At 33.4% G+C, this 16,293-nt stretch overlaps 1 protein-coding gene across 3 annotated transcripts in view; it reads left to right on the top strand.

Moving 5' to 3' along the window:
• LOC143224981 (glycine dehydrogenase (decarboxylating), mitochondrial) overlaps positions 1-16,293 on the top strand; it is a 156,872-nt gene that overhangs the window by 74,208 nt on the left and 66,371 nt on the right. For all 3 annotated transcript variants that reach the window (XR_013013559.1, XM_076453566.1, XM_076453579.1), the window contains 5 exons: positions 2,438-2,543; positions 3,479-3,618; positions 7,321-7,401; positions 9,438-9,538; positions 11,124-11,208. Coding sequence is in view for 2 of the 3 variants with exons in the window: in XM_076453566.1 (XP_076309681.1) it covers positions 2,438-2,543; positions 3,479-3,618; positions 7,321-7,401; positions 9,438-9,538; positions 11,124-11,208 (513 nt within the window). In the remaining variant the exon portion in view is untranslated. The remainder of the gene's footprint in view (positions 1-2,437; positions 2,544-3,478; positions 3,619-7,320; positions 7,402-9,437; positions 9,539-11,123; positions 11,209-16,293) is intronic.

Below are 16,293 nucleotides of genomic sequence, written 5' to 3'. Positions count from 1 at the left end.
TGCCTGTTCCATACATGGACTATGGTCCTGTATTCAAGGCTTGGCTCCGTGCCAGCTGACAGTCAACTTGAAGTGAGCAATGCGAAAACGAGCTTTTTCAAATAAAACCCTATATTGGACTTTGACTGTCTTGCTTCCGTAAGGATTGGAAAGAAGTTGTTTTAACTAGACTATGCATTAGTCAGTTTTTTAACTCATCATTTTCATTTATCTGGGACTGATGCACCAATGTGTTGTCTGTGTAACACTCAGGTCACAGTAAGCCACCATTTTAAACATGTTTTGTTTCAAGGTTTATCCGTAATGTTAGACAGTGTTATTGGCGATGATGACACTGTCTACCTTGGAAATGTTTTTAGTTGATTAAAGGCCATTAATCTTTTTAATGCTATTTAAGTTTTTTAATCTATACGTTAGACCTTTTACAATGTGATTCCCTTTTAAGAATCACAGTCCATCTATTTCGATTTAAAATTAAAAAATGGTCATAACATCAAATAACTTGAAACCAGGACTGGAAAGGCCAACTTCAAGTGACTAATGGTGGTTTTTGAACTTGCCTGTTAGTCTTCCTGGTGAGTTATGATAATCACAGTTATGCAACAGAAAGTCCTTTATAACTTGTATTACTGAAGTCTTTCTCTCACTGCTGTGGACAAGATGTAAACATTGGTTTTATGCTATTTATGTTTTTTCAAACTTTGTATTGTTTTACCTTAATTTCCTTTTATGAATATTACTAAACTTACTTTAATTTTAACTTTTTACTAGATGTTTGGTGCAGATAGCCAAGCTACTTTGTGTCTCAAAACACCAAACCAACCAACCAATCACTCTTCCATCTTTTCTGATGCACATATTTTATTGCCTCTTCAAAGAATGAGGAATTCATGATTACAAATTTATATAAATTAATTGCATATGAATTTGTGTCACATTCATTTTGGTGGAGGGTTGTACTGCATGAGGATGTCCTGTAATAGTACAAAATAATGTTGTTTCATGTGAGATTAGTTGGGAATTTTCAAAAAACTGGTGGCTTGCAAGAATGCTTGATCTCAAGAGAAATAAGCTATTCTCTGTAAAGAGGTGAGTATCTGTTAGAAATAAATCTTCAGGTAAGAAGAATATCAACATATTTTGTTAATTTTTTGCCAAAAATGATTACCTTGTATTCACCTAAATATTTTAATTTTTTTACTTTTGTTGTAGTTCATCTTCATTAATAAAGTATTTGATATTTCTCTAAATTTCCCAGAAATAAAGGATCTCATGGCTAGCTGGTTTATAAAAATTTTACTGAACTTTTAGTTTTTAGGGATTTTATTCATTTAGAGAATTCTAAAATTAAAAAAAATATTTGATTATAATTCAATAAATATGTGTATTCATCAATAAATCATGTTTGAAATTGTGAAAATAGTGCACTGTAATGCTCTAGGTATTTCTGTAATTGTCATGTGTGAATTGGAGGCCAATTCCAAAGATTTTTTTGGGGGGACACTGTGTTCAAAAAGTACAGATTGTCATTGAAACTGTTAGAAAAAATCTACTTGTATGAAAATTTTGATATGATATGTGGTTTTCTGTGTATATATTAAATTTATCAATAACAATTTAAATGTGATGTTTTGAATATGGGCTATTAAAAATATAATTTTTATTTTGAAGAAAGCATTTCCTATAAATGGTTATTTCAGTTGGTTTAGGTGGTTTTAACATTTCTAGTAAAGTTAAGATTTTATTTCAAAAGTGTTTCAAGGCAATTTTTTATACTGTAAAAGTGATTGTATGAAATTATATTTTATATAGAAGAAAACAGAATGAATAAGATAAATGACTATGGGTAAAACAGTGTGTGATGTGTGCATGTGTAAGATAAAGATATCAGGCGTATTTATATGGTAATTAGGATTACTATTCACCGCACTAGTTATTTAAGCATAGTAGGCCCCTTGGACATCTTGTTGGCTACTGAACAATTAAGTGGAAAACTTTGAGGGAAGCTACATATCAATATTATGTGGCTTCCCTCAAAGTTTTCCACATTATGTGGGATATCAGTAAATATTTTTCAACTTATTTTACTTCTCTATTTCACACACAACAATTCTGAATGATAGTGGGAGACATTTGTACCAACTGTAGGGAGAGCACCAGGAAATATGCATTCCAACTGCTTTGAAAGGGTTAAACATTTTTTCTTAGGTACAGTTTTATATACAATTGATGAAACTAAAAATCAAAATACTTCATTTAAATTTGGGCTAATTTGAAGATTATTTTAAGTTGTGAATAATTTTTGCATGCAGAACTTAACGTCATCAGTTTAATATAATTCATGTATCCTAGACTAGTAGAATTTCGTTTTCATAGTCCAAGATTTTCCTTGCTTTCAGCACTTCTCTGTGTATAATTTTGCCTGTATGCATTTTAGGCCCTCCTTGCTAATATGTCTGCAATGTATGCTATATACCATGGCCCTGATGGACTCAGAGATATTGCCAACCAAGTCCATAAGACCACTCTTTGGCTGGCTGAAGGTTCGATTCTTTATATTGTATATATTTATAATATTTTTTAAAAATGTACTTCTCTGGATGTTTCTATTTGTACAGTTTTACATGTATTATTGTTATAAATTTGTGAAATACTATTATGTATTTTAATGTTTTTGTCTGTTTATTTTGATACAAAGTTGGCCTATTAGATTCTGTCTACTGTACTTGCTGTGACAATCACATTTCAGTTTTTCAAAGAAAATTCAAAGAATGTTTTGTTGAGTTTCCAAAATAAAAAACTTTTAAAATAACTAGTATGATGCATCAAGTTAGATTAACTAAAATCTAATATAGAATATTTCAAGTTTGCTGATTTCATAAGAATTTATAGAAATGTGATGTTTTCTTTATTTTTGTATTAATTAACATATGATCCTAGTGATCCTTTGTTACCTAGTTTTATAACGGGTATAGAGCTGTATGACCACTTACCAATATATGGCATTAGTATAGCAGCATTAGGTCTCAAAATAAAATGTTTTTTTTTCTTATGTATGTAAAAATTTTTATATAATTCTTTAATCAATAAGGCTTGACTTATCACACCTCCCAATCAGCTTGTAAATGCACTGTTTTCCTAAGAACTTTTCCTAATTCTTTGTTAAAAAAAAGTATGAAAATTGTTTTAATTGTAACTTAAAAAACAAACATGCTTAGCTCCTTAGATTTAAAATAATTCTAACAAAAAAGTTTAATGTATTTTTCCTCTTAAAAATAATTTATTGGCAGTTAACTTTACAAAAAAGTGGTTGTCTTTGTCTTATTGTTAGACAGAACATCAATTTTAAACTTATAATTCTGGAGTTATTTTGTATAAATAATTTTGACAAAATTAAAGAAGTGTTATGCTTGGTGATAGCAGTTGCATTGTGAAATTATACTTTCTGCATAATTTTGAAATATATGAATTTTTTCAGGTATGAAGGAAGCTGGTCATGTGATAGAAAACCCATTTGTTTTTGACACTTTGAAAGTTATGCCATGTGTATCTCAAGGTGAAATTCGAAAAAGAGCTCATGAATTAGAAATTAATCTTCGTTATTATGGTGATGGTTCAGTAAGTCAAATCAGTTGTATAACTAATTATTAAAGCTGTAGACTTGTGTAGTATCTTTTCTAGTATTATGTTTTGAAAAACAGAATCAGGTGATTTAATGTGTATATACAGTATTGTGCAAAGGTGTTAGGACAGAGTCAAAAGTTAAATTTAAGTCTACTTTCAAACAACAGTGGAAGATGAATCATTTGTGAAATATCAAAATTCCAAAATGTGTACCACTGCTAACACCATAGCTATTTCTTGATATCCAGAGTTTCCATACTTTTCCCATCTAAGTTGTATTTTTGCCCCAACAGAATGTCCTAGGCAAATTCTAATTTGTAAATTTTCCCAACTTCAATGTGTTCTCTGTCTAGTCACTGTATATAAGCACTTCATTAAATAATATAATCAATTTTTCTTGGCACATCATTTGGCACAGTTTCTTGTTTATGTTATGAATTGAACACAGTTGGAGATTCTATATTCTGTTTATATGTATGCAATGCTTAATTAAACAAAACAACAACAACAAAAATACTCTACCTTTTGATCTTGCATCAGCACCCTATGTCTTTTGTAGAATTGTTCAAGTTTTTTGTCATCATTGTTTTCCTTGGACCTGTGCACACATCATAATATAAATGACTGACTTCCTCTGGTCCTATCCTTTCAATTAACAAAATAACACTTCTCATTAAGCAATGCCAGTTTTGTATATTGTTGTGGGAAGGTGGTCTAGTACACTGCTCCTAATTCTCAGTGCAAGGTTGTTTGTTGAACACAGGTTCCATGTTATCTTCATAATTCCAGACTGGATAAGTTCTGTTCCTTTAGTTGAGTACAGCATACACGATCCAGTTATTTCAAGCCTGTGGTGTTGTCTTTTGGAATAGGTGGAGAAGAAAGTTTGTCCATTTCAGTGTTGCTTACTTTCTCTTCTTGATTTTAATGGTTCAGAACTCACCACTAAAATCTGTATGGAGGATCGTACATGCACGAGCTTCTTCACCTTCTCACAGTATGATTCTAACTATTATTAGAAATACATTTTCGGTTCAAGAAAAGGCTAATTTCCAAATAATACTTGTCTCCACTGACACTCTCCTCACCTATGTCTCAAAAAAGTGATTAAATTATCTGAATGAGGTGCTTATATACACCTTTTATACATATATTAAATGGTTTAGATAGAGAGCATGTTGAAGTTGGTGGAGAGATTTGCACATCAAAATTTGCCTAGGGCATTTAAGTGGGGTATAAAAGACTGGAACAAGCATTTTCAATGCTTAGATGAGCAAAGAGTGTAAACCATTGAGATTGAGAAATACTTATAATGTTAACAGAGGTAAGTATTATTAAAAATACATATTTAGTTTAGGAAAATGTTAACTTTAATTCATATTAAATACAATAAAAACTTGTCAGAAGTGCTTGAGTTCAGCAAACATTTAGTATTTTATGTGCCCTCCTTCTGCTTTAATAACTGCAAGAAGTCTTTCATTCATTATTACAGCATAATTAATTAAAATACCTTTTGGGGTATTACTCCAAATGCCTCTAATACACTCCCATAAAGTAACTTTGGAAGAAACTTTTGACTTGTCAAGTTTTTGATCTATAAGTTCCCAGATTTGCTCACTTGAGTTGGGTTGAGATAAAGGCTTTGTGGAGGCCATTGTTTCATTTGAGTGACTCCAACAGCTTCTTTCTTACATAAGTAATTTCTATGTGGGTTTGAGATTTTGAGATCATTACCTTCTATATAGTAGAAACCTTTACTAGTAATACATAAATCACAGGGTATACCATAACTGATGAGTATTTGATGGTACTTGTAATGGTTCATTATTTCATCAATCTTGCAAGTAGCTCCTGTTGTCTTAACATAAAAACACCCCTAAAACATCACATTGCCTACCTCATGCTTCATGGTAAGTGCTCTGTATGGAGATAAGTATCTTTCTCTTTTCTTTTGCCCAACTTAAAACATACTTTGAACCAAATATTTTAAATTTGGACTCATCTATCCATAACACCCTTTCCAACTGTCAGCAGTCCATTTTTGTACTTTTTAGCAAATTTTAGTTTCTTGACAAAATTAGAGGTTGAAGTAAAAGTTTTTTGGCTGTAGATACAGATACTTTTCTGTCACTTGATACATAGTGATTCATCTCGTGCTTGAGATCAGTGGCAGTTTTTCTTCTATCCTAAAGGCTGCACAAATGAAGATACTTAACATCATTGTTATTAGGCTTAGGTGTCCTACCTCTTCCTTTCCTATTTTAAAATTTATCTGTCTTGCTCTCATGATCTAGACTGTTTCTGACAGTGTTTGGGGAGCATTTCAAGTCTGCAGCAATTTGTAGGAAAGTCCAACGAACATCACAAAACTTTCATGTAAACTTTCTGCTATACTGACAACTTTCTATGCTTTTCAGGACCATGGCATGACAACAAAACTTAATATATAGTGTTAAATACTGTATTTGTCAAGGTTTAGTTGTGAAGTGCTGTTAAATTAATTTCTTCTAACATACACTGGTACCATATTCTAGCTTCTTTCTCTGTAGTTAAGATGCTACATGGGGTACCATGACAATTATTTCACACCCTAAATTGGATGCAGGACCCTTATGACACATCCGTGGTACAAGTATATGGGAATTCTGAAAAATAAGTATTCTCACCCTCACTCATTCAGGTGTCAACAGGGATTAGTGAAGCATTATCACAGTGTTGAAATTTACATTCTGTACTAGCATGAAAGAATTTGTCTCATAACATGGAAATAATGGCAAAACATTCTCTAGTCCTAACATTTTTGTGCAGTACTATATTTTTATGTTTATAAGAACTGAGCAATAAGAGCTTAGAAACAAATATTATTTGTGTGTTTTATAAAGTATTTATCTGATAAAGGCTTTTGTCTTCAAAACATTGCATAGTCTTCATATAGTGGAGATATAAATGTGTTTTCAACATTGATTTAACATGGTAAGTGAAAAATATATAGAATACAAGATGTAGCTAGGTATAGCTTTAATACATGTCTGTGATAATTATCATCATCTTTAAAATATAAAAAGAATGATATAGTATCATGATTTACTAATTATTTCTCATTGTTAGTACTCTTAATGCTCAAATGGATGTGGACTTATAATGCAAGAAGTATTGCAGGAGTTAGTATAGGATTTTCTTTTTCAGTGGAACTGAACCATGAATAATATATTTGTTTATTAATATTAGTTGAAAAATACTTTTAATTTTGTTAACTTAGGTTGTAGTGGAGTTTCTTTGGATGAAATTTGTCAAAGAAAAGTATATAAATAACTTACTTAAATCTGTTTTGTTTAGTTCTAGATTGCAGTGGATTTCCTAGACTTAGATATAAGCTAACCAATTTAACCTTTATTGTACGCTCTAGACAACTACTTCAAAATTTGAAAACTATTTATCAAGACGTACTTAATATTTCTATTATCATAACAATATAAAATAATTTTAGTGAATTTGAATTGGATGCCACTTAATTGGAAAGTAATATTTCTAATGTACCTTCACTTCTAATTCTGTTAATGCTTGTAAAAGAATTTGGAGTTTTAAAAAATATGGCAGAAGCTACCACAATTTTATTTTTCTTTGTCACAGAATTTTAACTGTGCAATATTATTTATTAATATTACTTGAAACACACCATTCATGTTGTTAATTTAGGTTGGAGTTTCTTTGGATGAAACTGTTAAAGAAAAGGACATGAATGATTTACTTCAAGTGTTTGGGGTCAAAACGAAAATTGTAAGTGTTAATTTGATGAAGTCGTAATTTTAATTTTCTATTAGTAGTTGTATATTTTTAGAAGTTTTACATACCAATTGCTGGAAAATATTTACTCTTATAAAGTCAGCCACAAGCTGAAAAAGAATTAACAGAGAATTTATTGTTTTTTACTCAGTAGAATTCCATTTTTTATTATATTTTTTGTTTTTCACTTCAACAGATAACTTTTAAGTCCATTAAAGTAGCATTTTATGTGTGTGTGTGTGTGTGTGTGTGTGTGTGTGTGTGTGTATAAGCATAAAATATACTGATCGTTAATGTTAATTATTTTTATATTGTTTCTTGATTTGATTTTCATGAAGAAACATTGCACACATAACTAATGAATCTGTTGGCCTATGACCCACTTTTACAGGGCCAGTGTAATGCAGATTTCATATTAGAACTACTATTTTTCAGTTTAATGATCACTGCTGCTATAATGAAAATTTAATTTCTGTAATACTTTCACTACAGGCATCTTTTTCTACACGTGTCATGAGGTTTTAACAAATTGCATTAAAAATTTAAACTACTTCCTTATGATTTTATACAAATAAATTTACCACAGAAATGTAGTTAATAATCCAAATTTTAATACTAAATAAGTTTTAAGTTGTTGATTTTATAAGTCGGTATTTTTTTTTTAAATCCTGAATTTTCCTAGTGTGAGAATTGTGATATTAGATCTCTCGGTATTACCCTCTTCTATAACTTACTTATTACTCCTCCGAGAAATATACAATTTAATTTAAATTATAAAATATAATACTGTCATCACTCAGACAAAGCATAGTGTTTATCCTTTTCACTCTTAATTGGTTACAGAACAATAAAATAAAGAACCAGACCTCTCCTGCCATACTCACCTGTCACATCCTCTATTTCAGAAATTACCACTAGTTTTTCCTGATGTTTAATACTGTATTACTACACCCAGAAAGAAAACCAGTGTTTTAATTTATCAAATGACATTTTATATTACATTGTTTAATATGCAAGGAATTATTTATTAATTGTTCTTGTCACATAATTTAAAAGTGAGAAAAATTTTGATAGGATAATAAGATGCAAAAAAGTAACAATGTTCCATAACTATGTTCTTTGGTGTAACACATAAATAAATAAAAAAGTATTTAATACAGTAGTACAATTAATATAAAACAAAGTTGGAATAATGGAAATTAAACTGTTGACAACAAAAGAAAAGAAGACCCTGGTAAGTGCTTTATTCTTTTTGTGTGTGTATTCTTTATTTATTATTATAAAAGTAACTAAAATATAATAATTAGATGTTTTTTAGGTTAGATAAGGTTATATAAAAGGTAATATAATGGTAAAAGGTAGAAGGTTGATTTAAAAAAAATTTTCATGAGGTGCGAGCTCTTAAGTAACCTGTGCATTACATAATTTATAGTTAAACATGGTCCAAAGGACAATAAAATGTAAGTATGAAAAAAATGTATACTGTTATCAGCTTAAAACTATTCAAAATAAACAAACATTTGATAATATAACTTGAAGACAGTCTGGGAAGAAGAAAAATGGTAATTTAGATTTCTTTGATTTTTTTTTTTTATGGTTATGAGGTAATTCAAACTGATCAGTCTCAAATAGAGTTTGAGTAGAAAAAATTACATAATTTAAAAATTTTATTAAAACATCTGAAAATTATATGGGAGGTTTCAAAGATAATGCACATGAAATTTGAGGTTTTTCAGATGAATAAAAGTATTTTTAATTTTAACATTAAAATCACTTTGTACTTGAAGCAGTCAACACTTTGACCCCATATAAATCCATGGAGACATTAATAGTGAAAATGCTTCATTAATTTATCATGAATTGATCACTAGTATGATCATGAAGAGGAGTGGTTTCAAACTATTCAGCTGATGTCACCTTTGTTTCAGGCTTATGAATGTGTTACAAGATAAACAAATAAATGTAGAATAATTTTTTGAAGTTTTGTCAGTTACATTTAGCTGTGACATTGATTATTATATTTTCTATAGGAAGAGATAGCAAACTGTTCAACTGAGAAATTTGAAAAAAGTGTATATGGCACACCATTTGAGAGGACATCAAAGTATCTGAGTCATCCTGTGTTTAACATGTAAGCAGAAGTTCACATTGAAGTCATTTCACATACTGTTTCTCTCTAAACCTAAGACCTATGTACACAATAATTTTAAAAGCTTTTCTCATGAAAAGTTTTGTTAAGAGAAAATGTTTTTAGAAATTTTTGTTGTTGTTTTCTTAGAACAAAACCTCTAGTATAAATGTAAACCTTTGAATATAACTCATCAAAATGTGTGTAACTGATGTAAATGCTTCTACTGACCATGATCATTTTTTTTTATGAGTTATGTTATTATAGCAAAAAAAGAAAAAGAAACAAAGGGCCTTATGAGATATAAATGTGATGGATTGGAGGAGAAAGTAAATGTACAAGAAAACAAAAAGGCTTATTATTTGCTATGAAAATTCACCAATATTCATAACATGCTAACAGCATGTAAGATCATGCATAAAAACATTTCTTATTTTGTTTTATAACTTTCATATTTTTTTTGTAGTAACAGCATTTCTCCAACAAGCAGAAAACAAAGAAAAATCAGTAGTAAAATTTCAAAACATTAAAATAAAAGTTCCAAAAGAATGAAAGAAAGAAAGCAAAGTTTCACTATAAATGAAAAATTTTTACCATGAATAATAACTTAAATAACCTAATATCCTATCTGTTTAAATTTGTTAACTAAGATATTTAACCTATACTCTTCCAAAGCCCCTTTTTTAGGCTTTTGACATGTTTTATCTGACTGTTTAATACAAGTTTACAGGATTTACTTTTTCTGCAGTTGACTATACTGTTCAGTTTTGATTCTACACATAAATTATAGCTGTACTTTGTCAGGATTTAGTTTATATCTCATACCATTTTTTAGGTACATCATGATTTAACATACTGTTTCCAAGTTGGAAAATATTTGTTTGTATTCCATAATACTATAACAAACAAAATATTTTTTTCAGTTAGACCCAATTTAGCAACTCTGGCTGCCATAACTTGTGTTTTGTATAAAATATAAAAACATAAGTGGGTATTACTTTCTTCTCAACATTTTCAGCTCTGCCTTCTATATTGTTAAAACAGCCAATGAAATATGTTGATCACTGTTGGGTTTACCTTATTAAATTTTGCTTATAATTATTTATTATAAATAGCTGTTTTCTTCTCTCAAGCAAAGAGTGTACACAGTTATATGTCAACGTTTTTACACTACAGTAGTAAACTTTTCCGAGCTGACTGGTCAATAAAAAGGAATATACTTACTTCACTAAACATGCCAAAATATTAGCATTTTTTTATCCAGCAGTTATGACTGTGTTTATTGTTGAGTGAAGTAAGCAGTCTAAATTTACGGTTTTATCATGTTATTGTACATATCCATTCATGTTTTGTTTCAGTTTTCAAAACAGTTGTTTTGCTGTAGGACATAGTTAATGAAAAGATAGGAACAATATATCATTCAGTCTATTACTAAAATGTTCTTGCCAGAATGTTTTTTTTTCCGAAGAATGAAAAGAAATCATATATTTGTGTGTGTGTATCATTTTAGCTTAATTCTGTGATTCTTAATTAAAATGTAAATTATTAGTACGATGATAAACATTTATGAACACCTTTTTATTTTCAGTTATCATTCGGAAACAGCTCTTATAAGGTACATGAAAATGTTGGAGAATAAAGACATTTCACTGGTACATTCCATGATACCCCTAGTAAGTTAAATCTCTTTGGTTGTAAAGATTAATCAAAATATAGAAAGTTGAAGAAGAGGGGGAGTAATTTCATTATTTTCTCCAAATGAGAGTTTCACACAATTATTTCTGACATTCTTCACCAGGTAATTTTGACATTTGAGATAAAGTTTAATGCTTGATGTGATATGACACAAGTAATTTTGCACAAAACATCTTATTCTTATAAAATTTAAAAACATTAAACTGATGTCACACTTTAGAAACCTAAAACTGTATGATCCTATTTAAATAGAAAAATTAGCATAAAAAAATAGCCTTATGTTAAGAATCAAAAAAGAAATGTTAATTTCACATCCATTGAAACGCTACTGACATACATTTTCATTACATAGAGAAGACTCCTCGGTGTGGATACTGATACATGGTATGAGATGGTCCTGTCTTTCTGAACATCAATCCACGTGTTTGCATGGCATGGCAACCCGTGAAGGGGAGTAGAGGATCCTGGTGGTTGAGGGTCCAACCCCCAGCACACCACTATGGCCTTGAATTCCTGTAGATGGCTGGCCTTGGGTTGGGCCCCTCCAGGATCATTTGACTGGTCCTGTTGGGCTTTCTCAGTGTCTGATGCAAATATTTAGGTATAGTGCTTATAAAACCCTGTTGTTGCTGCAGTGTAAGGTTTGGCACTGTATCCCCTCATAGGACTCCATGATAGGTAGATGATATTGGATACTGAATCTTCTTCTCTGTATTATGGATTCCCCAATCCTTGAAAAATATCATAAAAATACATATAATTCTTAAATGACCATGCTAAGAAAACTCTGTTAAGAAATCACCACCACAATCAGGACCTGTTGCATTATTTTTAACTCTTTACTCTTTATCAGACAAATCCTTAGGGAAAATGCCTCCATTTTTCATTCAAACAGAATTAGAGAGGCTTGCTGGCTCTCCCAAGTCCATCAATAAGCTACATTCTGGAGACATCTTGGTGGAAACATCTACACAAAAACATAGTGACCTCCTTCTGAATTTTAAGGCCATTAGGGGTATACCCATCAATGTTATTCCCCATGTTACTCAGAATTCCTTCCTAGGAGTGATCATTGGGAGGGATTTGAAGAACATCTCTAAGTCATAACTTCTCGCTGATTTCTCTAGCCAAGGCATTTTTACTGTGTGCTGTATCTCCACTCATAAGGATGGAATTATGCTGCTGAACAGTGTCTTAATTTTGATGTTTTTATCACCACTTCCATCTGCCTCTGTTCAGGCAGAAAATCTGCAGTGTAAGGTTTGGCCATACATTTTTAATCCTACCTGATGTTTCCAATGCCAGTACTTCAGATGTTCAAAGACATTATGACACGTTTCTATGATGTGTGCTTGTTGTGGTGGAAAAGACTGTGACACCCAAAAGTGCATAGTGGAACCACATTACATTAACTGTAGCAGCTCAAATGTTATTGTCTCCAACTTCATTTCAAATATATGCTGCTGCACTACTTTCCATTGCTACAGTGAGAGTGTAGCCAGGTTTTTCTGTGCCTCCAACAGAGTTGTTTTGCAACCATGTGAAGAGTCTTTTTCTCTCTATGGTTAAATGAGTTAATATATAGTTTTGTCTCTGCCCCAACTATCCCTTCCAGTATCTGCCCAGATCCACTTTCTTAGGCCCTGGTTACTGGCATCTGCTTGGGTCCAACTTCTTCATTCCCAAGATGTAGCATGATTATTTGTCCATGCTCTCAGTTACTGGAACCTTTGTATACTGACAAAAAAACCTGCCCATTCGACTCATAACATAATTAATAGTGATCGACAAATTTCTTACCAATAAAGACAAATGACATAGTTGTAAACCAAAAGGTTCTCCGTCCAGTTCTCTTTCACTTAGATCAAAATGGCCACTTTGATATGATGAAACTGTCAAGGTTTCAATTTTGACCTGAATGACGTTACTACTTTTATTAATTCTTATCATCCTGTGTGAGTTTTTCTTTACAGGAGACATTCCTGAAACCTGCCAATACAGTCACCTTTTGGAAGTTTTCTGTATACTGGAATGACAGGTTGTGTGATGGATGAGTGCATTGAGAGGTGGCACTGCTGGTCAACTAGCATGTGCCCATCCTGTCTTTGCAGCTCAATATACCTTTGGAGGCTGTTGCAATATGTGTTTCCTTGGATCATATCATCACTGTTTGTTTTCTTCACCTATTTACTGAAGAAAATTATGATCAATCAGACCTTGATGCATTTGTTGAACAGTTTTCATCTCCCTTTTTAATCCTGGGAGACTTTTATGGACAAAACATCCTTTGGGGTGTTGCTGACATTGATGAGAGGGGTCAATCTGAAGAGCATGTGCTCTCAGGTCATTCTCTCTTCAGAATTAGGTCTTATACTTATTTTCATGCACCTTCTCAGACTTTTACTGGCATTGATCTTTCTATTTGCTCCCCTTCATTTTTCTTGGAGAGTTGCCAAGTGATCTAAGGAGCAGTGATCATTTTCCTATCATTTTGGGGGAGATTTGCCATGGTAGTTGTCACCTGACCCATGTGCCTCAATGGAATTTGGACCAAGCCAACTGGCCATCTTTCAGTGCTTTCTCTGTCTGTCTGGCATTTATAGACAACTGTGTAGTAGCAGTGACTGATTGACTGTTGTCCAGGCAGCTGCTTACTGTGTTCCTAAGACCTTGACACATTTTCCATGGCCCCTCGGTGTGGATTCCTGTACGTGGTTAGGGGACCTCCCAGGGAAGGTTCTGTTATTTCTGGTTACCTCTTCTGGGATCTAAACATCCACCCACATGTTTGCCGTACGTGGTTACCTGTGAAGGGGATGAGAGGATCCTGGTGGTTGAGGGTTCCAACCCTAACACACCACTTTGGCCTTGAATTTCTGTAGATGGGTGGCCTTTGGGTGGCCCCCCTTGGGTCAATCGGCTGGTCTGCTTGGGCTAGAGTCAACTAAGTACCAGTGTTGGAAGTTGTCAACAGGTGTTGTGGATATTGTGTCTGATGCTGGTGTTTGGATATAGTGCTCAAAAAACCCTGGCATTGCTGCAATGTCCTTGCATGACATTGTAGTGCATCCCCTCATAGGGCTCCATGGTGGGTGGGGTCAGTGGGTACAGAAATTTTCCTCCTACGAAAACTTTAAATAAAATATTGAAAAAACAGTCAATAGGTAAACGACCACATGTTGTAGACTCTGAGCAGCAATCTTCAACATCTGTTACACACGTACCTCATTTTCTTATATTACATTCTCTTTCAGAAAAACCTTTAGGGCAAATGCCCCCTTTTTTATTCAGAAGGGACTAGAGGGACTTGCTGGCTCTCCAAAGTTGGTAAAGAAGCTTCAATCTGGAGACATATTGGTTGAAACATCCACATCCCAACACAGTGAACTCCTCTTGAATTCAAAGGCAATTAGGGATGTACCTATTGAGGTTACACCACATGCTACCTTGAATTCATCACGAGGAGTTATTCTTGAGAGGGACTTGAAGAACATCCCCGAGTCGGAGATTCTGCAGTGAAGCGCATCTCTACTCGCAAATATGGAGTTACACTGCGGATAAATATCCTCGTCTTGACATTTACATCACCACATGCACCTGCCACCATCAAGGCAGGTTATCTAAATTGCAGGGTACAGCTGTACATTCCAAACCCTCTCCGATGTTTCCAATGTCAGAGGTTTGACCACTCAACCACGTCATGTCGTGGTTCCCTGACATGTGCTTGTTGTGGTGGCAAGGACCACGATGCCTATGAGTGTGACATGGACCCACATTGTGACAACTGCAATGGTTCTCACCCTTCCTACTTTTGTTCTTGTCTAAAATGGTTGGAATAAAAAGAGGTGCAGCGTTTGAAAACGACTCATGACATTAGTAATCCTAAGGTTCTGAAATTGCTGTCCACCACTCCATCTCGGACATATGCTGCTGCACTTCGTTCCACAACTGCAGGGGGAGTGCAGACAGATCTCTCTGTGCCTTCAAGAGAATCGTTTTCAAAACAAATTAAAAGCCTTTTCACCTCCATGGTTAAAAAGGTTGATGAATCAACTTCTACACCCATCTCTGTTCCTCCCATACATTCTAACAAACCCCAAGATCCACATCCTTTGGTTTCAAATACAGGCATTTCTTCAGACACATCTTTTTCTCCCATCCTAAGATGCAAAACAATCATTCGTTCACGTCCTCAGTCACTGGAATCCCCTTCCAACAACAAAGACCTGCCAATCGACCCAGGGCAGGATCCATGCAGGTCGATAGACCTCCTCCAAATAAGGACAGTAAGGAAAAAAGACGTGGTCGTAAACAGAAGGGTTCTCCAGCCACTTCGCCTACTCGCCATTAAAATTGGCCACCTTGATACAATGAAACTGTCAAGGTTTACGTTCTAATCTGGATGATATCAAAACACTGATTGCTTCTTACCATCCTGTATGTCTTTCCTTACAAGAAACATTTCAAACACCTGCTGATACAGTCACCATTTAGCAGTTTTATCTGTACAGGAATGACAGGCTGTGTGATGGACGAGTACATGGAGGGGTGGCACTATTGGTTGATCAGCATGTGCCCACCCTGTCTTTGTCACTCAACACACCTTGGAGGCTGTAGCCATCTGGGTTTACTTGGGTCATACCATCACTGTTTGTTCTCTCTACCTGTCCACTAGAGAGACATATATGATCAATCAGACCTTTGTGCTCTCGTTGAACAGTTGGGGGATTTTAATGGACATCATACCCTCTGGGGAAGTGCTGTTATTGATAGGAGGGGTTGCTCTATAAAGAGTATGCTCTCTACTCAAACCTTTCTCTTTCTGGTTCTTCCACTTATTTTCATGCACCTAGTCAGTCTTTTATCGCTGTTGATCTCTTTTCCTTCATTTCATTATTCTCCCATTTTTCATGGAGGGTTGACAAAAATCCACTAGGCAGTGATCATTTTTCTATACTTTTGAGAGAGACTGGCTGTGGTCGATGCCACTCTACCCGCGTGCCCCGGTGGAAGCTGCATCAGGCAGACTGGTCCACTTTTACTGCTCTCTCAGAACTTGATCC

The sequence above is a fragment of the Tachypleus tridentatus genome, chromosome 1 (assembly GCF_004210375.1).
Source record: "Tachypleus tridentatus isolate NWPU-2018 chromosome 1, ASM421037v1, whole genome shotgun sequence".
NCBI lineage: Eukaryota > Metazoa > Arthropoda > Merostomata > Xiphosura > Limulidae > Tachypleus > Tachypleus tridentatus.
Note: the sequence above shows the minus strand (reverse complement) of the source record. Positions and strands in the feature narration are given on the sequence as shown.